This window comes from Ptychodera flava, chromosome 15 (genome assembly GCF_041260155.1).
Source record: "Ptychodera flava strain L36383 chromosome 15, AS_Pfla_20210202, whole genome shotgun sequence".
NCBI classification, from domain to species: domain Eukaryota; kingdom Metazoa; phylum Hemichordata; class Enteropneusta; family Ptychoderidae; genus Ptychodera; species Ptychodera flava.
The window spans coordinates 35,994,358-36,018,623 of NC_091942.1; the positions used below are offsets into that span (position 1 = coordinate 35,994,358).

At 37.8% G+C, this 24,266-nt stretch overlaps 1 protein-coding gene across 2 annotated transcripts in view; it reads left to right on the plus strand.

The window, feature by feature from the left end:
- Positions 1 to 23,380, plus strand: part of LOC139152033 (polycystin family receptor for egg jelly-like) — a 44,295-nt gene extending 20,915 nt beyond the window's left edge. The window contains exons 16-37 of one of the 2 annotated variants that reach the window (XM_070725119.1): positions 94 to 354; positions 944 to 1,113; positions 1,353 to 1,524; positions 1,800 to 1,861; positions 2,269 to 2,319; positions 2,737 to 2,862; positions 2,980 to 3,105; positions 6,091 to 6,211; positions 7,302 to 7,369; positions 7,591 to 7,848; positions 8,452 to 8,845; positions 9,604 to 9,860; positions 10,328 to 10,555; positions 11,210 to 11,311; positions 11,606 to 11,721; positions 12,372 to 12,537; positions 12,961 to 13,236; positions 13,705 to 13,869; positions 14,401 to 14,751; positions 15,141 to 15,515; positions 15,877 to 16,051; positions 20,564 to 23,380. In XM_070725119.1, coding sequence (XP_070581220.1) covers positions 94 to 354; positions 944 to 1,113; positions 1,353 to 1,524; positions 1,800 to 1,861; positions 2,269 to 2,319; positions 2,737 to 2,862; positions 2,980 to 3,105; positions 6,091 to 6,211; positions 7,302 to 7,369; positions 7,591 to 7,848; positions 8,452 to 8,845; positions 9,604 to 9,860; positions 10,328 to 10,555; positions 11,210 to 11,311; positions 11,606 to 11,721; positions 12,372 to 12,537; positions 12,961 to 13,236; positions 13,705 to 13,869; positions 14,401 to 14,751; positions 15,141 to 15,515; positions 15,877 to 16,051; positions 20,564 to 22,008 — 5,465 coding nt within the window. In that variant the 3' untranslated portion in view covers positions 22,009 to 23,380. Of the gene's footprint in view, positions 1 to 93; positions 355 to 943; positions 1,114 to 1,352; positions 1,525 to 1,799; positions 1,862 to 2,268; positions 2,320 to 2,736; positions 2,863 to 2,979; positions 3,106 to 6,090; positions 6,212 to 7,301; positions 7,370 to 7,590; positions 7,849 to 8,451; positions 8,846 to 9,603; positions 9,861 to 10,327; positions 10,556 to 11,209; positions 11,312 to 11,605; positions 11,722 to 12,371; positions 12,538 to 12,960; positions 13,237 to 13,704; positions 13,909 to 14,400; positions 14,752 to 15,140; positions 15,516 to 15,876; positions 16,052 to 20,563 lie in introns of both variants that reach the window. The other variant, XM_070725118.1, reaches the window with a different exon arrangement.
- The last annotated feature ends 886 nt before the right edge of the window (positions 23,381 to 24,266 follow it).

Genomic DNA, 24,266 nt, shown 5'->3' on the forward strand with positions numbered 1-24,266 from the left:
ACCATTTAATATAAAATAGAATATTTTTAGTCTAGAAAATGTAAGCATGGAAATTGAAGATACTTTTTACTTTTTCCGATTATCACAAACTAGGCGACCGGACGCCGTATCTGCATATCAAGAGGGATTTATTTGAGCGTAATCCCACCTGGACTCGATACAGTATGACCTTGACCGGAACTCGTCCAAGCGGTATTTCTGGAAGTAGTTACCTGACGATTTATTTGAATCAACCGCCCTCTGGTGGTACATGTAGTGTTACTCCAACAAGTGGTGTGGTCAGCACTGACCTATTCAGTGTACAGTGTAATGATTGGATCGATGAAGATGGAATCAAAAACTATCAATTCTACAGTGAGTATTTCCAGTTTGGATCGGAAGTAAAATAAATTAGTTCCAAAAATAGCATGTCAGACGCAATTTATTTGGTAACACAGAAAAAATCCGTAATTTTTGAAATTGCCTAGGCGAGCCTATGAGAAAAACTGTGATTTTTCAGGATGTTTTTGACAAACCAGTAAATTTCCCAAAGGATTCATTACATTAGGTCCTGGACGCTGTATATGTATCAACTGCAATTACTGTTTCAAAGAAATGTAATCACCGTAATACTTTTAAAAATGGAAAAAGCAAAACAATCACCATGAAAAATTGTTATGCGGAAATGTTTGTTGTAATTTTTTAAAAAACACAATATGGAAAATCTACAAAGATAATTCATGCCAAGTTTTAGATAGCATTAAAACATACAACGTAGCGAGTGTGTTCGGTGAAAAACAAAATGCTGAATTATCTGGCATTTCAGTGCACCCAGTCTTATTAGAACTAGATCATGCACAATGGAATCAACATCACCCATGAACATAAAATCACTGCAAATTGCTTCAGAGAACTATCAGAACACTGTCAAATATCTTACCTTCTCATTTGCAATGTTTCACAGGTGTGTCTGCCAATTCGACAGTTCCTAAGCAAATCACTTTCGGAATGCAATCGAACATGGAGATGTTCCCACCGCTGGGATCAGAGTCAAACGCGTACTTTCAAGAACTTATGGTGAAGATATACGATGACCTTGGGGCATATACTACAGTTTTGATAGATGAAATCCAGGTGTGTAATAAATTATGAGAGAGAGACAGAGACACAGAGAGAACTCGTTTGAAGATGTCACTGTCGTGCCATATAAGTCGTATGATTTACTCACCTGTGAAACATATTCATAGATATCTGAGAGATTGAAAGATTGAGAGATTGCTCGTCTTTCGGGGTTTTGAAAATTAACTCAAAGACCGCAAATATTCTTTATTAGTAGTGTAAAATCTGTGCGAATATTCCTCTATCATTACTAGGTAAGACCCCCAGACGACAAAGATGCCGGTGATATCATGGAACATCTATTCAATAAAACAGTGGGTGATCTTCGTCAATATGCTGATTTGGCGGCCAGTGGAAATACACGGGAAATCAACAAGCAGGTCCTCATAGACGCCTCCCAGCTAAATGGACTAAGTATTGCCGACCGTAAGTTACAAAACAGTGCGCAAAGATATTTTATAGGATTTGACTCTTGAACTTTGTTCAAACGCAGTTTGCAAGTCTGTGCATCACTCTCTACCATAGCTTTGAAATTTTTAGAAAATAATTTCTGTCGATGTGACACACGCAAAGCAAACAACATTGTAATATTCGTTTTAGGGTGGGGAAATACAAACTAAAATTAAATTGCGTGCTGCCAGTCCTTCATGAAATGGTGACAGTTTGATCACAAGAATTATGCTTCTTTATTTCTTCTGAAGGAAATGAGTACGAGAACCAGTACGGGGACTACAGTACAACAACGGCCAGCGTTACACCTGAGGTAATGCAGTCTTTGTTAGCATAAACAGCGACTGCAGTAAACATTAAATCAATGCTTTCCTCCTTTATCCCTTCAAAGAAATAACACGGAATAAGGAACTTCAATGCCTGGACATAAAAGTTGAAAATTGTTCTGCTGCAGATGCATTCAGACAGTCGATAAACTGTTGTCACCAGGACATAAAATGTTTAAAGGAACTTTTGTAAAAACTTTCAGTTAAAGAGTGTCGCATTTTATTTCAAAATAAAATAAGCTTCAGCACTCTAGGAATCAAACTGATTGTGTATTCTATCTTATCTTCTAAAATTCATGCAATTAATACTTTAACTAACTGTAACTGAATGATACGCTGGTCATAGTTTTGTTTGTTTATTTGTTTGTTTATTTGTTTGTTTGTTTGTTAACAGGCAGCTGCTTCATTTGCCGCCAAGGAATTGGGTAGAAACAGACGAGCCTATGTGAGTATCAGAGCTTGGCGTTCTAGAGTAATCGATTCGATCTAATTTGATTGCAATCAGTACACCTGAAAGCAAAAGAGATTATTTTGGTTTGCAATGAGAGGGCAAAGTCGCAGAGTCTCGCCGTTTCACTTGCTAGGACAGGCCAAAATATGTTGAAACTTGGAGAGAAAAAAATAAAAGCGCCAAATAACAAATTGTCGAAATGGACATCGAATGTATTTGTTGAATACTCAGGAGATATAGTATTGTCGAAGAGGACATCGAATGTATTTGTTGAATACTCAGGAGATATAGTTAGGAGCTCTTACATTGATGATAATGGCGTAAACTTAACGAATTTGAACTGAATTGAACCGAATTTGAACTGAATGTGACAGCACTGTAACGGAGTCGAATCTTTGATCACTCTTACAGCTGCGCGGCGTGTTTATGAACTCTGTATCGAGCGGTAGTTTGGACTCCATGGAAGACTTGACACTCGTCTCCAGTACAACGTCTGTTGTCACGGAAGTGACAACTGAACTATCCCATGATGCCTTGGTAAGGAGACATTTCCAAGTTAAACATTTTGTTTTCAAATCAATTCCACTAGGTATGGTATTGCTAATTATGTGTACTCCAATCTAACACCATTCACACCTGTATGTTTAATGTTAGGTTAAGTCGGCTGGTCTTGTGACCGACTTGGCTGGTGTTTTTTCGGAGCTATCATCGACTACTGACGAAGAAACATTAGACGTCGCTGCAAAAGGGATCCTTGGAACGATCGGGAATGTCCTGGAGGTATGATACCCTCAATTGAAGCGAAATAAGCTTCAGCACTCTAGGAATCAATCGAAATTTCTCTCTTAACATTTCCCTGTTTCCTTTCATCTGTCTCGATTGCTCAATAAGTCTGTTTCTAGGCAATGTTCATGCGGCTCGGAAGATTATATTTGATCGGTAGATCGTCATTGTTTACATAAACTTAGGGAGGCCAAAACTTGGAGGCTACATGATTGACTGTGTGGAAATGAGTCAGAAACGATGCACATTAGCTATCGTAACAGATGTCAGCAAGCACCTTTTAAAATTCCAAGATTTAACAATATTATTCCGAAATTGATGGAGCATGACAATATTTTTCCAGAAGTCAATTCTTTTCGATACGACTTTTTTAAGTCAGATCGAAAAAAATGTGTGTGTGTTTCTGTTGAAGTCAGACCTAACCTTTTGAAACTTTCTTGCCCTAGTTTTTGGAATTGTTAAAAATAACGCACAATCTTCCAAAGATTCTTCTGTGTTTGATTGGGTTCACCGCTTACAACATTTTTAAAAGTTTCCGTTTCCGCCCAACCTTTCATATGCTCTGAAGGCATTTTAACACACATGTAATTTATGGCCCAATGGGAATATTTGCTGCAAAAATGCAAGACTGTAGTCCATATTTTTTTACAATTTTTTGTCGTATACTACCCAAATGTATAATAGTTGATTTCTAATTGATTGATATTTGACACGATCCATTGTGATAATAATCATTACCTGTTAAAGCCCCATTAGATGTATCATTAGCTCACGTGTGTAAACACGTGGGCTAATGTCATAGCGATGTCTGTCTGTCTGTCCGTGTGTTAGTGTGTGTGTGTGTGTGTCTGTCTGTCTGTCTGTTTACACGATAACTCAAAAACGCCTTAACGGATTCAAGTCAGATTTGGTACACAGGTACCATATGCTACTTGCAAGAACTGATCAGATTTTGGTTAGTGTGGCTTGCATATTAATGAAGTTATGCAATATCGTTTTTTTCCGTACAATGGTTTCCCTATGGAGACGGTAATGACAGTGTAGACATATATCAAGAAATACTGCACAAAATTTCATGAAACTTTTCACAGATGACAATCTAAGAACATTATGATGATACTGTGAGTGTCATGTCAATTATCTTCTCATTTGCATATTTAATGAACTTTTGTTATTAGTGAGATAACTCTGAAATTCCTGCACCAAACTTGATGATACTTGCAACAAATATTGATCTGATATATATCTAATTATACTTAGAAACATTAGGCAGTGTCAAGTTAATAAATAGCTAATTTGCATATTTTATGAAGGTTTGTAATTAGTCATATACTAGTAACTCCGATATAACTTCACCAAATGTGATGAAATCTGCTGCAGATACTGATCCGACTGATATCTAACTGTAGTGTAAAGCATTTAGTAGTGTGAAATTAATTAAGGGTTGATTTGCATATTTAATGAACTTTGTAATAGGTATATAACTCTGAAATTACGGCACCCAAGTCAGTGAAATTGGGTACAGATACTGTTTTGATAAATATCTAATTGTGCTGAGAAGCATTTGGCAGTGTCAAATTAACAAATAGGTCATTTGCATATTTCATGAAGTTTTGTAATTAGTGATATAACTCCAAAATAACTGCACCAAATGTGATGAAATCTGCTGCAGATACTGATCCGACAGATATCTAATTGTGGTGTAGAACATTTAGTTGTGTGAAGTTAATTAAGGGTTCATTTGCATATTTAATGAACTTTGTAATTAGTGATATTACTCCAAAATTACAGCGTTAAATTTGATGAAACTTGCTACAGATGTTGATCTGATAAATATCCAATTGTACTGAGAAGCATTGAGCAGTGTCAAGTTAATAATTAGCTCATTTGCATATTTCATGAAGTCTTATAAATAGTCATATAACTCCGAAATAACTGCATCAAATGTGATGAAAACTGCTGCACATACTGATACGACAGATATCTAACTGTATTGTAAAGCATTTAGTAGTGTAAAGTTAATTAAGGGTTCATTTGAATATTTAATAAACTTTGTAATTAGGTATATAACTCTGAAATTTCGGCACCAAAATTTTGTGAAACGTGCTACAGATATTGATTTGATAAACATTTAATTGTGCTATGAATCATTGAACAGTGTCAAGTTAAATTAGGGTTTATTTGCATATTTAATGAACTTTGTAATTAGTGACATTACTCTAAAATTACAGCATTAAATTAAATAAAACGTGCTACAAATGTTGATCTGATGGATATCTAATTGTCCCATAAAGCATTGAGCAGTGTCAAGTTAATGAACAGTTCATTTGCATATTAAATAAAGTTTTGTAATTAGTGATTTAACTCTGAGAGTACTGTGAGAAGTTGAAAAAAACCTGCTACATATAGTGATAACATATATCTCATTGTTCTGTGAAGCGCACTACTATTAATGAACCTGTTGTAAAACACGTGAGCATATTCAGTTCATATCTGGTTTTGCATTTTCCAGTAAGATGGTTATATTTGAAATCAAATATGTAAAAGTGTTGACACGGCAGTGTGACGACAGACGTTAGCGATGGACACACAACTTAGGGTTTTAACAACTAAATAATTTCCTAGCTGCAACTCAGAAATGCGCTATATACGAGTGTCATTAAGCGCATGAATTAAATAAATGGATCAAATTCATCATCAAGGATTGAAGTTGTTACATTTTCAAGGGCATAATAACAGGAATCTAAAACATCTCTGCAAAGCAAAATGCAAAAAGATACAGCTGATGGAGCTTTAATGTTAACTTTTTAGTTGTTTTTCGTTGCTGTTGTTATCAAGTCTGAATCAGTACGTTCATATCAATAAAAGTGGAACTGCTATGTTAAAAACATCTTGCTTTGTTCAAACACAACGAATTTGATCCGAGGTCACAAAATGATTAAATAAAACTGATGAGCATATTTTGATTTTCATAATTTGTAGGGAGTACACCATGCTATGATGAATCCATTGACAGTTTTAGACCAGTACGAAGAGACTGGACAGGAGGGAACCGACGTCTTTGAGAGCGTTTACCAATCCAGTGTTGGTACATACACTGACTGTAAGTATGCGTCTGAAAATTCTTTTGATTGCGTTGGTGATTTCCTAAACTAGAACCGGGAATTTAAAACATATATATTGTTATAGCGCTGACTTCGATCGTCTTACGAGCAGGATACCAGAGATCGACCAGAGTAGTGGCTTGTGGATGACAAATGGCAATCTTTATTTCTTCGATAAAGATGCTTACAGAAGAGCCGCTGATGATAAAAGGCTACTCTATCAAGTTAACACCTAACTATATAACTCCTTAACTTAATTATACATGGAAATGCGATTCAACCCATTACAATAATTCAAGGTAAAACTTAATTGAACAAACAACTTTAAAAACAATCAGCGGGTAATGAATTACAAATCATAATCAGTGAAACTGTTTCATAAGCTACTCTTCCGGAGAACTCTCGTAAATTAATTAGACACTGGCGAAAACAACATATATTATTAGAAACGTCAACCCTTAAACTTTCAACTTGTTCATACAAACATCCGTTTATGCTGACATCATCCTGAGCAAACATCTGCTCAACTACTTCGTGATAGTTCCGACAATTAAGAGTATGCGTGAATTAAATGACAATTATATGCTAGATTACCATCAACTTTGTGTTGTTTGTCACAGTACCCAATTAACACATAACTGTTAGATTTCATGAAGTCAAATTACGTAAAATTCACAGAGTAGGTTCACTTAAACTGTTACACACTGAACTCTGTACTATACTGAAAGTTTGAACTTCGTACCACACTAAAAGTTTTCTGAGAAACAAATTTCCTTCGTAACAATATGCGATTACAATATTTTCTTCACTTTGATGTCTGTTGTACTAGCAGTCGGTCGTCAGGCATATGTGACAATGCAGGCACGACAATGGAGTATCTATGGAAAAATGTAGAGTTTGATTGTAGACTCTGGAACGAAAACCGAACTAAGTTGACGGTTTATCAACACCGAACGTAGACGACTTGCTACGGAATACGAGTACAGCTGTACAGCGACAGTGTACATTTACAAAAACCGAGACATGACAAGTAATTGTATGGTTCGAAGTGATGTTTGAAATAGTTTATTCTGTTCTGTGATCTTCTAGGGGTTGACAGTCCTAGTGAGGAAATAATAACTCCATCGGACCAAGTGATTGGATCAAAGGAAAGCAAGGTTAATAAAATATTTAAATCCGTTTCTTCTTTTCTGCTAAACTGTTGAAAGCAAGGAGTGAACACATCCGATTTGAGAAGAAAACACCAATCAAAGGACAACTTTTAACTTGAAACTGTATGTATTACATGAATGAGAGGTAATTAGGTAATTATTACATCTGCTAGATTTTTACACTTCAATTCATTCTGAAGAATATTTTTTCGTTTCCATTCAATCAGTCAAGGCAAACCGTCAACTTCGTGGAAAGCGCTCTGACGTCAGTCACGCGCTCTCTCCTTAAAACCAAGTTGCCCGGAGAAGACCCACTAGAAATGGAAACGTCGTCCATTTCAGTCAAACTTCAACGCAGTTATCCGTTCGATATCGCCAACCGAACCTTCGTTATGGGAAAGGGTAGTTTTGCCGTCCCTGAATGGTGTGCAATCAAGAACAGCCCTGGACAGAACTGCGATATGAAGGAAATTGTTGATATGGAGGTATCTGCGCCATAAGGATTCTTCTTCTAACTTTTGTAATGTTGTTAAAAGTCGATAATCATAATACCAATACTAGTATTATAGTATTTCTTGCCTATTTATGTTTGCCGAGTTTTAAAGTCGAAAGTCGACCATACAGGTCTTTTTCAAAAGTCTGTGACTCGACCAATAACAGTTGTTGTAATAGCAGGAGTTTAGATTGTCAGCTTCCCTTCCGAAGGCATCGTATTTTTAAACCACCGTCCTCTCTAAAGTGTCAATATGTTCTCAATGATGTCATCTGTTGCACATAATCTGTAATCACAGCTTTTTTTATGTGTAATCGATCTTCACAAAGGCTGGTTATCTTCACATAGGCTGGTTATCTTCCTACTTAAAAAGACTGATTTCCTGCATTCGTGGCTTCTGTCTTTATTTTTGGCTACACCTTGGTAATGGTTCCATCACTTTTCATCTTAAATGATTAAGCTTAAACAAATGCAGAATAAGTCTATGTATCTCATCGCCGGTTACACAGAGTTAACAATATCAGGGAATTACAGCGAACCGGTATGCCTCGGAACGTCTTGTTACAATTGCTTTTCTTCAATTTATTTTCAACAGTTGCTGAAGTTATCTAAAAATCCATACCTTTTCAATGGTGAAAACAGTCTTAGGGTGTCAGAGGAGACCGAAGTGATGGTTCTCAACTACCGCAACGTCAGCGGCGACGAGATGTCAATCGTAAATACAGCGAAACCGATCGAGGCGTACATTCCAAGGCCCGCCAATACGCCAGCGGAATCAACCTACTATTCATCACAACCGTTGAACGATACTGTCATGGTTTTCCATAACTTCAACGTATCAGATGTTGACACTGACTGTTCTGTGTACATCGAAGTGGTCCCAGATGACTTTACTGTTCAGTTTGCGATGTATCTGCGGTACATGGACAGACCAACGGCCGACGAGTATGACGAGCGTGTCTTGATACCAAGCAACATGGCTTTAGCCGGTAATTTGAATTTACATTACTGTTTGCAGTATCTACCCGAATATAGACCGTTACATAACGCTAACACAATTTTTACATTTCACTTTTTACTGTTACAAGAATGATTTCAATCCATATGACTTAAAATGCAAGGACAGTTGTCTTCGGCTCAGTAAAACAAAAAACTTCTATTTTAACGGAACTGAGTAATCTTGACTGGGAAGTGGTCTCTGTTATACATTGTTACCCTTGTCATTCAATATGGTTATAGTCCTAGCTTTTGAATGGAAATGAGTTTGCATGGTTTGTTTACATCAAAGTCATGCAGAATGATTCAATTCATCCTTGTTTAGCCTCAATTTATGTTTGCTTCCTTCATGCTTTTCATAGAAATGTTCTCTCTGTGTAGAGAATGGAGCTTTTCCTACTTATCCCGAAGTTTTCCTTTCTTCCTACACGATCAAGTGCGACTTGGCAGCACTGAGAATCGGATGGGGGAATTGTTTTTAAAATTGTCAAAACAGCACGTTAGATTGTCTCTTACATCGACGATCTGCAAAGTAAACTCACAACACTAAAAATATGTCGACGAAAATTTCAATTCTCATGGTTACTATATGAGGATAGTTTTCTTAAACTTTTTGCGCGAGAATTCTCGCAATCACAAGGAATGAGTTTTACTCCGCTTAAACTGACCTACCAACAGCGTGCCTAACTTTCTCATATCGGTAATTGGTAAGTTTACTAAATGTTTATCCCGTTCATTATCTCACTTACAGGCCAAACTAACCTGAAACCAAGTCCATATGCCCTCTTCCTTGACAACTCTTACATTGGTGATAATGTCGGCAAGTACGTCGTCGCACTAGTGGAGCTTGACAACACGCATGCGGACTACAACGCGTTTGTCAGCGGTGCTAATGTTGAGATTCCGGCGAAAGCGCAATTCAGTACCAACTACACTCTGACTATATCTGTGTCTGCGTGTCTGTACTGGTCAGCTAGTGATGAACAGTGGGCAACAGATGGCTGCCAGGTAAAAAAGGCCTCGAGCAAACAGGTCTTAAAATGCGATAACTGCTGCCGGCCTTGCCCAGTACTACTAATACAACATTCACGATGATAAATGGTTTGCGATGGCCCATCCAACCATATCAATTCTAAATACACCCCAATTCAACGTGCATGTTAATGTTTGGACCTATACTTCCAAATAGAGTGAGAAATATAAATTTGTCGAGTTATATGCTTACGCACTCGTTTTTCATAATTTTAAGAATATCAAATGCAAGTGCTAAACTGCGATGGATCTGGTACGTTTTTTCAAAGTTTTATTACTACCATAGGTTATCATTTTACTTCTTTTCCCACTTTAAGTAATTTAGAATTAGATAAATTTCTTATGCTCAGGGTATACACATACATATCGCACTATTTAACTTCAATTCACCAGATATCAGACTAGGAACAATTCCAACGTTTGCTACTTCCCTTTTCTTTCAGGTCGGTTCCGACACAAACTATTTACAAACTCAATGCCTGTGTTCTCATCTGACCAACTTCGCCAGTGCCTGGATAATCCCACCCAATGAGATCGATTTCGACTACGTATTTGCCAACATGGATTTCTACAAGAATCCTACCATCTATATTGTCACGATCGTTGTCTTTGTTCTATATTTCATCGGATTGATCTGGGCAAGAAGAAAGGACAAAAAAGATTTATTAATGGTAAGTTTTCGATAGCTTTTCCTGTCGACCAATCCTGTATTAAATAATATCTTATCGTTCAATAAATTCATTATCTTTCTCAGGCTACCGTAACAGCGGACTTAGTGAAACTAACAAGTAGTGCTTATTCCCCTTGAAGCGTGTATATCGATCTGAAGGCGCCAAAATATAGTACACGCATTGGTTGCCAAGTTAGGAAATTTTCCAGAAAGGTAGACACCCTCTCGGTGAAAGGGACATTTGAGTGTTTGTTTGAATACTGTCGGAAATTGACTGGACTGTGCATACTTATTACAGAGGATGAACGAACTTATATAAAAGGGTTGACGATGATAGATTGAGCTCGTTTGTCGTTTGATTTCCTGATCGGTCTTCATATAAATTTGCATAAGAATCGACGACGAATGTTTGCACGGCTAGAGTTTCACAGAAACATCATAATCAAAAATGATGTATTTGTCTCAAGCTTTACTTTCAAACCGCTTATTCTACAGTATGCAAGACAAAATAATGTAATTAGATTCCGCGTTTGAAGACACGATTAGTTTTCACAAATGTTTCATAAGTGGATATTCCCGATTGCACTTAAAGGCTACAAGAGATCGGCTGTGCAAACTTAATCAAGCTAATGCTATTTGTTATGATTCGCTGCAGCTTGGCATTACACCATTGCTGGACAACGACCCCAACGACAAATACTTGTACGAAATCATTGTCCTTACTGGTCGTCGAAAGAATGCAGGAACAAACTCCAAGGTAAGGATATACAACGACACAAGATGACTCATTGCTATTAAGTTTCCATTTGAAGCATAATCTACTGCAGTGAAAGCATTGCTTTTAATCATTTATTTCACAGCCATGAAAAGAAAAACGGGAAAAAATTCTAAATGTGTGGCTTTCGACATTTACTCTGAATAATTGCATGGACCCGGCGGCGGTTAATAAAAAGCTGTAGCTTAATTTATCTTTTAAGGAGAATATACGATCAGACTTTGTCACAGTGTCCAGATGAATCTGAGCTTTTACCGTTATGATTCCGACAAACAGGTGAATTTCATTCTGTCGGGAGATGATGACGAGACCGAAGTACGAGCCTTCGAAGACGACAAACGAAAGCTATTTCGGCGAGGTACCGCTGATGGATTCCTTATGGCGGTTCCACGGTAAAATAATGAACATTTTAATATGAGATTGCCACAGCCAATATTTCATTAAAGCGAGTCTTCATATTACAAGGCATAGATTAGATAACTAGTGACGAGGTACATTGACAGTAAAATTATGAATTTGGTACAGTGAGAGTAAAATTATGTGGATCCCACAAACAGCAGCATATATATAACCGGTGTAATTGTGCGATTTTCTGTTTTGTTCTGTATGTAAGTATGTATGTATGTATGTATGTATGTATGTATGTATGTATGTATGTATGTATGTATGTATGTATGTATGTATGTATGTATGTATGTATGTATGTATGTATGTATGTATGTATGTATGTATGTATGCATGTCCGCATTTATGCAGTCATGCATGCTTATTGTTGTTGTTATTGTTGTATTTATTTCAATATTTGCGACCAACAACAACAACAGCCTTTGGCAAAATCACAAGTGATTTTAAAACTGCGGGAAAAAGTTAACGGTTGGATGGTTGTAAAAAGGGCATATCCAGTAATTGGAAACTCACGTATTTATTCATTTGGTCTTAAAACCTTAAATGAAGGCTTGTTTTACTTCCAAGCTTAATTTATTAATCCTTCCCACGTCGACTCTTCAGGTTATGTAGTACAACATTTGATTATTTCATGCAGGCCTCTAGGTACCTTGAATTACATGAGGATTTGGCATGATAACTCAGGCAAAGGCAAAATGCAGAGTTGGTACCTCACCTACATAGCAATACGTGACCTCCAGACTGGCCAGCGTTTCTACTTCATCGCAAACAGGTGGTTCTCTGTTGTCGAAGACGATGGGCAGGTAAATACATCTCTCTGCTTCATAGATATATAGGAATATCGTTGAAATATAACTGTCGCTGGATAACCCGGACAAGCATATTGTCTCACTGTCTTGTATGGTGAGGTTTGGAGTTATAAGGGCAGTCGTCATCTTATTAGCATATATTTCGGGTAGTAACAACATAGTTTTTCTTTGATGTCCTAAAGACTGGTTATGTTTTGACAACATATCTGTACTAAGTTGCTAAAGGCCCTCTACAGCCACTCTTTTAATGTTACACTCTACAAACTGGACAAATATAGCGCCTCGAGACATATAGACCGCGCTTTTCAAAATATGCAGTCTGTGTAAAATGCAAAAAAAAATTAACCCTGCTACTTTTTAATATTACGTGAACATTGACCAGTTTTGTTACCCCTCTCTTATTTTGCAAATCTACAGATCGATCGCCTCTTGCCTGTTGCTGGCAAAGAACAAATGCAAGGTTTCGATCACGTCTTCTCCAGTACGACCAGAAAGAACTTGGACGATGGCCATCTCTGGTTCTCCGTCTTCGCCAGACCTCCACGCAGTCGGTTCACCCGCTGCCAGCGTTTGTCCTGTTGTATGATGGCGCTCTGGTTAGAGATGTTGGTCAACATCATGTGGTATGGTGTCGCCCCGCCTCAGACCGGGGACTCTTTGGAATTCGGGCCGTTCAGTCTGTCCCCAGCTCAGGTAAGCCATCGTGAAACGACAGAAAAGGGAATTATAGTTTAAGTTATGAGTTAGCCTGAAACAGGTAGTGGTTAAGTAGCCATGGCGCTTGTAATAGCGTTGTCACAAAAGAATGGATAATTCGAAACTACAAGGAACTACAGACAATGACAGCAATGACACATCAGCTCGTTTTACAAACATTTTAAAGAAAGTAATCTTGTTCGCCAATGAAATATCTACACAGTGACAAGCAGCGCGGAAAGCATCGAACTAAATCTGAAGGAACGTTAGTTCACATTGATATCAGTTACCAGCTAAATTTTATTCTGATAAAAGACTGATGGAAGTCTCTCATATGCACCGATTACGTCCTAAAAAGACGGATGACTGTGTTAATGCACGGTCCCTCCATGCTAGCACAGTTTCTGACCATAGAAGTGACAACAGTGACATTCACGGACGACCTTCTCCAAATCTTCATCACAGATCAGCATAGGCATCCAGTCTAATCTCATTGTGTTCCCGATAAGCATCCTGGTCATCCAGATCTTTAGAAAGTCAAGACCCAAGAAGAAAAGACGATCCAGGATTGAAATCGCCAAGGAGCAGCTAGCACAGAAACGGAATGAAATTGACAGTAGGAGCAGCATGGTAAGGCTCCAGTCCCCAGCCGACATCCGGGCTTTTATGGTACGCCAAGATAAATATCTAAGTCCAACATGCAGCTTTGCACGCAAGAAAAATCGTCATAGTTGGTGGATGTGCCAGTCATCAGCCGTTAGCAGTTTTACATATTGTTGTTGATTTTTTTTGTCTTATGTGTAAGCTCTATTTAAACGTAGACTCTGCATTTGTGCCTATAGGTTTGTGTGGTCGTATGTCTGTATGACTGTGTGCCAAGATGGATGACACACAGCGGAGAGTTCACTGTATAACTGCAATGCGGGTGTCAAAAAGGATGAACACCGCTCGTATATACTTCGCAATTTCTGTCTTTTCTTTCCTATCCGGAACCTCGCTACTTTCGGTTTACGCACATGCACTAAGCAATAGCACTTTCCTACTAAAACTTTCCGTTGGCACATCACTGTCGTTACTTATTCCTCCATCATGATCGTATGTTATTATATTTTCATAAATTATCCGAAGAATCCATTCTAAATATTTCACCTATACACACAGGTGTCACCATCACACATTGAAGTGAAGCCAAACAATGATGAGATGTACTTGCTAGACTTCGAAGAGAAAGAAGATGGTGACAAGTTCATGAGCATAGACGCCATGGTTGCTAGTGAAAACGAGAAAAAACTTGCAAAGAAAGAAAAGAGAAAAAAGAAGAAGAAGAAAGCGTTCGGTTTTCCACACTGGTGTATCTACATTGCTTGGTTTCTCGTCTTCTTATCCGTGGCCGTTGCGGTGACCTTCGTGACTTTCTATGCCATACAGTTAGGAGATTTGGAAACGAGGCAATGGTTTACGTCATTGATCATATCCTTCTTGACGGCCATTTTCCTGACCCAGCCAATCAAGGTACAGCGTCCAGTGCGAATAATACATTTAAAATATAACTGTAGATAGACGGCCGGATGCATTTAACTTTCTTTTCGAAGATTAGAAAATCAGCTTAATGCGAGGTCGTTCTGTTGATTCTCCGTTTGCCTGTCTTTCGCTCTCTTTTTCTCCCTGTCTCTGTCCTGGCTATGTCTCTCTGTCGCTCCCTGTCTCTATGACTCTGTCTCCCTGTATCGTCACTGAACATCTCTCTCCATATATCAAAGATTACTGTGTCGACTCTCCGATTTCTCATCGATCTTCTTTTACATCTATTTTTTCGGTATCTCCAGAATGCTTTTTTGGTGTCAGATATTTTAGTTGATAAATCATTTTTACATAATATCCTTCTTTGTGCCTTACGTCAGGTATTACTACTTAGTGTGTTTGTTGCCTTGGTTCTCAAAACACCTAATGCGGACGAGGATGAAGACGCGGAAGAGGATGAAGACGATTATGAACTGGCAGACGACGAAGAGTGGTTGCACAAGCCTGTCAAACCCGCCAAGGAAAGGAAGTTGGCTTACAAACCGATGGACGAGACAGAGCTGAACAAAGCTAGGGAACAGAGAATGAAAGAAATCAAAATGTATGCGGTTATTCGCGAAATTCTTTTCTACATATTCTTCCTATGGCTACTCCTGGTTATCAGTTACGGCAACAGAGATCCCAATGCGTTCAGTTACATGGAACACCTCAAAACACTGCTGGCAAAGGAAGAATCGGTGCACGACTTTTATAACGTATGTACAATTTCGGTCATTCTTCAAATGTTCTTGTCACAAGCGAACTTTTCTAGCAGGGGGTAAAATGATAGCAGATCGTCAAGACCGCTTCATAGGTGTAATCATGTATGCTGTTCGGATGATGGCTCAAAGTCAGGTTATAGCTCAGTAAGAGTTACGATAAAATGACACTATGTATCTCTGTGTATCATTTAATTATCGGAAAAGTTTGTTTCTGTTCTCGAGTTGCTTTCTTACCCAATGATCATATTGAACATCTAGACAGAAGTGCCAAGTATAAGAATCAACTAACAGAATCTCGATCAAGACACTGTACACTGTAAGATAATGTTATATTTCGTGTTGTCATTTCCAATAGGTGACTACCAGAGAAAGGTTTTGGAGTTACACTCACAATTACTTAGTGCCTTCGTTGAGCGTCGGTAATTGGTATAATGGAGATCCTCCCGGTGACGACATGAAGGGTTTCCTTGTAGACAGATGTTCTCGCATCATGGGATATGCAGTTCTCAGACAGTTACGAATCCCACCAGGTAAATCAGCCGTTGGTACTCAATACGTATATCTGATAAAATAACGGACCTCTATTGATATGTGTAGATACTCAGTTCGATAGCTAATGTACGAATTAAGGGACTGGACATAAATTACAGGGGGTGGGCCGGTGTTTTTGGGGGATGGGTCGCCATTTTTCGCGCAAGCATTTTGGAAGGGTCATAAAATTTTGTGCAAGCCTGTGGGGAGGGTCACCTTTTTTATGCATCAAATGCTGAAATTATATGTGCACGTATTGAAGAATATTGAATACTGAAAATAAGAAAACTTATTTTCTGGCAGTTTCATTTTCTTCCATTTCCATTTTCGGCGCGCCCTTCGGACGCAAGTTTAAGGGTATATTCAACAGTTTATTGATGATCCAAGCAGCTACATTCACTTGAGGCAAAAGATTTAGGTTGTCATGATGTCTACTTACCCAACTCCTCTGTTGTGCATAACTGCCTCCTGTAATGACTAAAAGTTTCAACTTAGCCTTTCAATAACAATTTGGGAGATAACTTATTTGATATCATTCTCCCATCGACAATACATTGGGTATAGGTCGATGTCAAACGTTCACGTCACTGTATGTACATAGTTATTTTTTGAGGAATTTGACAGAAACAAACTATTTAGAATAGTGCACAGTGTCAACAATAACAACTAGAAGCTTCAGGTCAAACAACCTTTGAATAACAATTTGGATGCAGATAACCTATGTGTTATTTGTAGTTTCCTCATAGCCTACAATGTATAGTGAATCAACATTTCGGAGAAATTCCAAATCATATTTCTTGCATACACATGGACTTGTAACCACTTAGTCTAATCAAGTACATTAATATCAATAACGAAGCATACATAATTACACAGATTTAGCTAGTTTTGTATTAATTTTTTATAGTTTCCTCAGAGACTATAGTGGATCAATATTTTACGCGAAATTCCAAAATCAAATTTCTTGTACACAAATGCACGTGTAACCACCCTCTTCTAATCAAGTACATTAAAATCAATAATCAAGCATACATAATTACACAGATTTACCGAGTTTTGTATTTAAAAAAAATTATTCATTGTTTCCTCATAGACTGTAGGCGAAATTCCAAAATCAAATTACTTGTACACAAATGCACATGAAACCACCTTCTGATCAAATACAATTATGTCATTTATTCAGGGTCCATATATGCAGAAATAGTGCATGTTTTTAATTGGGAAATAATTATTTACAGTTTTGTCATAGACTCCCATGTATAGTGGATCAACATTTTCAGCGAAATTCCAAAATCAAATTAACTTTGTTCACATTTGCACTTGTAAACAACCCATGCTAATCAAGTACATTTATATCAGTTATTAAACGTCTGTAGATGAACTAGTGCTAGTTGTAGTTTCCTCATAGCCTAGGAAACTAGAAGTATTGCTAGTTTTATATTGGAAAATACACTTTCATAATTTTCTCATAGACTACCATGTAGTGAATCAACATTATCGATGAAATCTAAAAATTACATTTTTTGTACACTAATGCACTTTTTACCTGCCACTTCAAGCAAAGTACATTTACATGAATTATCACACACATATGATTTGATATTTTTTGGACAAAAGAATTATATCAGCCACATTTTGCCTTCCTTTTGGGAGGGACTTCAAAAGTATTGCAAGTCAGAAGGGGGACTTCAACATATTGCGGGTTTGTTAGGGGGTATTGAGTAACAGGGAAGGGTGGGAAGGGGGAGGGTCACTAATTTTTGTGCAAGAACTTATGAAGGGTCACTATTTTTGATGCAGCGGTGTTTCGAAAAACACCAACCCCCTTGTAATTTATGTCCAGTCCCTAAGGTAGTGCGAGCCTCGAAATCGAAATGCGTAAACTTTTGCTCAAACTTTCCGTAACGAAACTTTAAACCATTCCCTTTCGAAAATTTAGGGGTGACTGTGCAAAATTTGGTACTAGAAAAACAAATTACACAATTTTTACCGATATTTGAAATTCAAAACGGCCGCCATTCGTTCTTGTATTAACCCTATGAGGAAAAAATATATGTTCGATTTTCACAAAAGTATACCTGTGAAAACTTCATTTCCACATGAGCTTCGAAACAAGCTCTCCACAAGTTGGAGACCAAACAAAGTATTGTAAAAGTTTTAGAGTCCGAATATCTGTCCCCTAGGCGCATTCTACTCTTGTGGGCGAGTCATTGCTAAGTCGCTACCGTAAGGCCGCGTTCAAAAAAAATGGTGAGGGGGGGGGCTGGAGGAATCGCGATTGAAATCTTATTTTTTTCAGATCCCCCCTCAATACCCTCAAAAATTTTCAAGTCCCCCCCAAAAAAATTACCATATAGCCGCATATTTATTAGGAATGTACGCAGAGTAAAAAAAACATGTAATTTGTCGTTCTGCACGCAAATGTTCAACACTATATCTTTATATCAGCAGGTTGTAGAGCCATATACCTAGGGCAAGTTCTTAAATTGATTCATTTTTAAATGCATCAGTGAACTTTTTGGATTTCTCAGTCTAAGCCGTCTTGAGTTTATCCAACTCTGGCCAGTTCAATGGCACCAGCTGAAAAGCACACAAAATGACAATATTGAGAGAGTATGAAAATTGTGTATTGCTTGCTACGTTTAACCAAATTGTGAAAAAATGAGCACAGTGACCTACTAATTTTTTTTTCAAAAGTACAAGACATATACAACTTAGATGCCACTTATAAAATGTTTTACAAAATTGACAATACTGGAAGGTTAAAATATTCCATGAAAATAATGTTTTAATCTCAGAAATTTTGGTTGTAATAATGGCAAATTTGATAAAAATAAAAGATTCCATTTAGTCACACATTTTTCCATTTAAATTAGAGTCTTTACTGTTCAAAGTTTTTACTTTTGTGTTATTGGTACAATGAGATGTGAAAATTTCATTCACTGCATGAACTTGAAATGAATGGTTTTATATATTGATTTTAAGTGATTTTAGAAAAACTGACTTTTCATCGTACATTTGTATAATATCAATTATGGTGACCCCATCTTTTTTCTCTAATATTTGATTGTTCTCATATGCCAGAATTCAAAAATCCATGGTAACTGTTAGTCCCTAGTCTTCTATGTGTACAAGTGGATGTATGTTTCACTGTCAATTGAGTGTCCTACGACTGAAACTCTTCTTAAACTACATCAGAGTCATATTTAGACAAACGGGCTTTGTTGACAAACTGAATATTGTGTTTTTCAGCATGCTGTAGAGAGACACCAATAAACTGTGTTTGATACATTGCATAGAAATATTGAAAAATTATCAACAGTTGTATCTCCTGCCCCATTACAAGGCCAACTTGTTCTACGAAAATCTAATGGCATTCATACATTTTTAGACTTTTTCGAGATTAAAGACATAAAATACGACAAAACGGTTCTATATTTTGTTTAATTATTACTAACATTAGAACCATTGGACAACATCAAAATGTTGGGAGTCAAAATATTTTCAGGTCCCCCTATAGGCAGAGCAAAACTTTCAAGTCCCCCCTCGACTACCCCAAAAATTTTCGAATCCCCCCCCCCTGAATTCCTCCAGCCCCCACCACTTTTTTTGAACGCGGCCTAACCAGGGTCAGCAGATATAGGCGGAGTAATTTATATATTATTATCTAGACTAATTGTGAACTCATTGTTGTAGAAGGCAATGTCTATACGGATTTTATATCGCTTTAGCATGAAACATACGCCTCACCTGAATCCAATCACACTTATTAAGGGAATACTTACTTTAAGTGTATTTAGAGATGAATACGTAGCATGAAAAAGTAAACCTTTTAAAATATGATTTCAATGAAATACGATAAATTTTGATAAAATTCCATCGTCGACTAGAGGGAAAGTTATGCTCCATTTTAGTGTAACTATGAAAGAGTGAGGCAGATAATATCAAAGTGGCAATGACGTCACAGCGGATAAGGGGTAAAATTTCTCTTCAGAAAACGTATCCAAAAATCGGTGGCGTATAAGGAGACAACAAGCCAGCCGAAGTTGGCGTACAATTTGTCGGTGGATTCACTCACTCAGTAGTATGTCTTCGACACGTGCTCTAAGTCTGTCTACAGACCGGTTACACTTTCTTTGACAGCTTTTTGAATGCTTGATATTGGGCGTGATTCTAAAGACAAGGAAGTGTTTCACTACCTCTACACTCTTACACTCTACACTCTACACTCTTATTGGAATACAAAAGTCAAGCTTAATTTTGAGCAAAAATGTCGGCCCGTGGGCAAACCGAACGGCCTGTTTGGCAAATGGAAGATAGACATCATGTAATGAGGCTCACTTAGTCCCCCTCTCTCTCAAAACAAAATGATAGCCTTTCGATTCTAATGACAATATAGCAGATGCTCTCTCAAAACAAAATGATAGCCTTTCGATTCTAATGACAATATAGCAGATGCAAAAAATAAATATAGTGAATCTGTGTATCACGATGATTGTTTAACTTTACAGGTTTGTGTGAAGTTCACAAAAAATTTGATGGTGTCGTAAATGAATGCAACGTCGAGTATAGCGTCATGGACGACGTTGAAGATAACTTCGGTGTGAGCTGGACGGCCTTCGACCCTAACAACACCGTCGATGAATACATGTACACTACTGCTGAGGAACTCGACGGCTACCCATTCCTCGGCAGGCACAGTTTGTACAGCGGGGGAGGGTATGTCGCCAAACTCCTCGGAAACACGACAGAGTTGCATAATTTGTTCTACAGACTTGAAAGTGAAAACTGGATAGATGACTACACAAAAGCGGTGTTCGTTGAGTTCTCGACCTACAACGCCCAGGTTAATATTTTCGCAGTTGTTGTCCTTCTACTAGAAATTTTGCCTACAGGTGCGGCGTATCCTTTGGTTCGAATCGATCCAATAAAGTTGCTGAGCTATTTCAGCGGATTCGCCTTGTTCCAAGTTGTCTGTGAAGGACTCTTCCTTGCCTTTGTCGTGTTTTTCCTCTTTAAAGAGTTGAATCACATGAGGCAACAAAAGAAGCATTACTTCAAGTCTTTCTGGAACTGGATCGAGCTGTGGATCGTGGCGCTCTCCATCTCTGCCATAGTGATCTACTTCTATCGATTTTTGGTCAGCAACAAACTCAGTACCAGGTTCAAGGAGACAGGCGGGAATGGTTACATCAAACTACAGTACGTTGCTTACTGGAACGAACTGTTGGGTTACCTTCTCGGATTGATTGTGTTTCTGGCCAACCTTAAGTTCCTCAAACTCCTCCGATTCAACAAACGTATGTCTTTCTTATCCTCAACACTGAGGGCTGCCGCTAAAGACATCTTCTATTTCTTCATCATGTTCGCCATTATCTTCGCCGCCTTTGCTCAGTCGTTTTACTTGGTTTTCAGTAGAAAGGTATTCGACTTTGCAGACTTCATCTACACGTTGGAGGCTCTCTTCGGGACCATGCTGGGCAAATTCAAGTGGAATAGCATGAAGGAAGCTGACAGTGTGATGGCACCTTTGCTCTTCTTCTTCTTCGTAATGAGTATTACGTTCATCCTGATCAACATGTTCCTGACCATCCTGAACGAGAATTTCTCTGAAGTGAAGCGAAACACCGAGAAGCAGTCGAACGAGTACGAGATGGTCGACTTCATGATGGGCCGCTTCAAGTTGTGGACCGGTCTAGGTCAAACAAAGAACAGGGCGCCCTCACCGTTGGTCCCGAACAACAAGGTTAAACCAACACTTGAAGAGAGCATCGAGGACTTCCCGAACAAGGTAGACCAACTCCTCGACTCGATTACCAAGATGTACTTCGAACCAACTTACGCATCGAAAGATCCGAAGAATTTCCGTGGTAACGACTACAAACAGGATCTATTCACGAAAGATTCCAATATCTTACGAGACCCTGCAAATTTAAAGAAACAGTTCAAGTTCTGAATCTACAAAATTTAAATCAATAAAATATATCATCGCGCAATTTTGACCTAACTTTAATCAATGTTGTCATTACCGGAATTCACAATGTTTGTTATTCATCAAACACCTGCTCTGTAAGTCCATAAATGTGTATTTAAAAACTATTGTTTCTTATTCACCAATGCCACTTGCCAAATTAAATAAAACACCAGCAAGTAACAGAAATCTACAGTTTACGAGAAGAAAGTTTTCTCGAGATTACCTATGCCTCATATGGAATTCAAGTCAAGACCGTTTTCTTTAATTTAAGGAAATGCAGGGTTGCGTTGGCAAAGAAATTAGGCACGGCAAACCCTGCTTTCATAGTTTATATTCTTTGATCACAGAGTGCAATTATAAGTATCGGTATCTTTTGATTCGGTGAAATTATGTTTAGCTCTACGGGAAGAGTCGAGATTTAACTCTACCACTTGTGTGTCCCATTAAATAGATAAGTTGTTAATGTAGGGAGTGTCTAAAATGTATTTAAGCAATAACAGTAATCTATTTGATCATGCACTTATATTATTCAGACATTGTAATGACTTGGAAAAGTGTGTATGTTTTCGTTTTCAGTGGTATATTTCGGAGTAAATGTAATCAACTTTAAAATCTCATCGCCCTCCATGCCGTCCTTGATTCTAAAAATCCAAAGATTATAACGATGGTTTCATCATATTATGCACGATTATAAATCAACGGATATTTCAAGTTTACCTTAACACGTTTAAACTGTTTTGACGATAAGTTTTCTCTATGTCCTGATATATTTATTGCACAGTATTTCGTGCTATTTGAATTTGTCGCATTGTCGGTTTCCGTAGATACAATTTTGTACCGGCCTCTAAATGAACATGCATGAGTTTCTGTTCAACATTTAATGGGCTGCGATAGTGATGACTCGCGTGTTGATGAAATGACTTTTGTCATATGGGAATGATCGAGCATTACCAAAAGGCTTCAAACATCTGAAAACATCTTATTTCACAAGTCACATCACTGAATTATCGTGATAATTATTAGCACCAGTGTCCCTTTTGTTTTAGAATTGTTGCACTTATAATGTTGTTTGTAAACAGATCAATCCCTGCTTTTGACAACCGTTTGACAATCGTGGTTCAAACGTGAAGATGTCCCAGTCACTCCACCACTCGTTTAGCCCATATTCTTGCCTCATAAATCTATGTCGTGTATCTTTTCAACAGCTATGGCTGACGTCTACTAACAGGTGGATTTTAGAGCACTGAGATTTCAAAACTGCGTAGCATTCTCTTACAGATGCATAAACTCAAGTCATTTACAAACTTTACATCGATGTTTAATGTACTTAGTCAATAAACATATAGTGAGAAGTATTTCTTGGCCTCTCTCATTTTTTCTCCCCGAGCAAACACATTGAAACACGAATTTTGATATCACAATTTATTTACAACACTTGCTCATCTATTTTGGATTTCACTCACTTTGTTTTTGCTGAGTCACGTATAATTTGATTTGAAAAAAATGAAGTCAAACTCGACTAAATTCGAGTAAACCCCAACTTCAAAACAACAGTAATCAAAGAGTCCACAGACGGGTACATTCAGAATTACTTGGAGCCTACGTTGAACGTCGGTAATCGATATAACCATAACTAAGATTTCTTTTATCAAAATTGATATCAAAATCAGTATTAACATTCTATTAAACGTCAATTTAGTCTACACTCATTTCAGCTTCAGCACGGACAGTTGAAATGATATCTTCGTGGAAGAGCAGATAAAGAGATATCAATCGCCTTTTTCAAAATTTTAGTCGAAACTGGTGACCATAAAAGTATAGCAGTCACGGAAAACGTTCAACTTTTGTCATTACAAATGAACCGTAGAGATTTTGGTTCATATTATTCACCATTATTGAACCAGTAAATACTCACTGATATAAATCTACCATGTTTGCGTATTTATTTGTTTTCAAAATGGAATTTGATGTACCGTAACAAGTGGATGAAAGTAGTTTTGTCGCAGTTTCACGAGTTCATATGCAGCCGGCCACGTATTCCTCGTTGAAACTCACCGAACACTGTCGCGTGACGACAGTCCTATTATTGCCACCCGAATTTTAATACAGAAATAACTGCTAACTGCTTGGACATCGTTTCATCGGGGCCATTTTCTCTCCTCAAAGCAGGTTTATTGAAATCATTCGCACTTGACCGAGTCTAATGAGCACGTAGTGAGCATTCATGGGTGGGCGGTTTA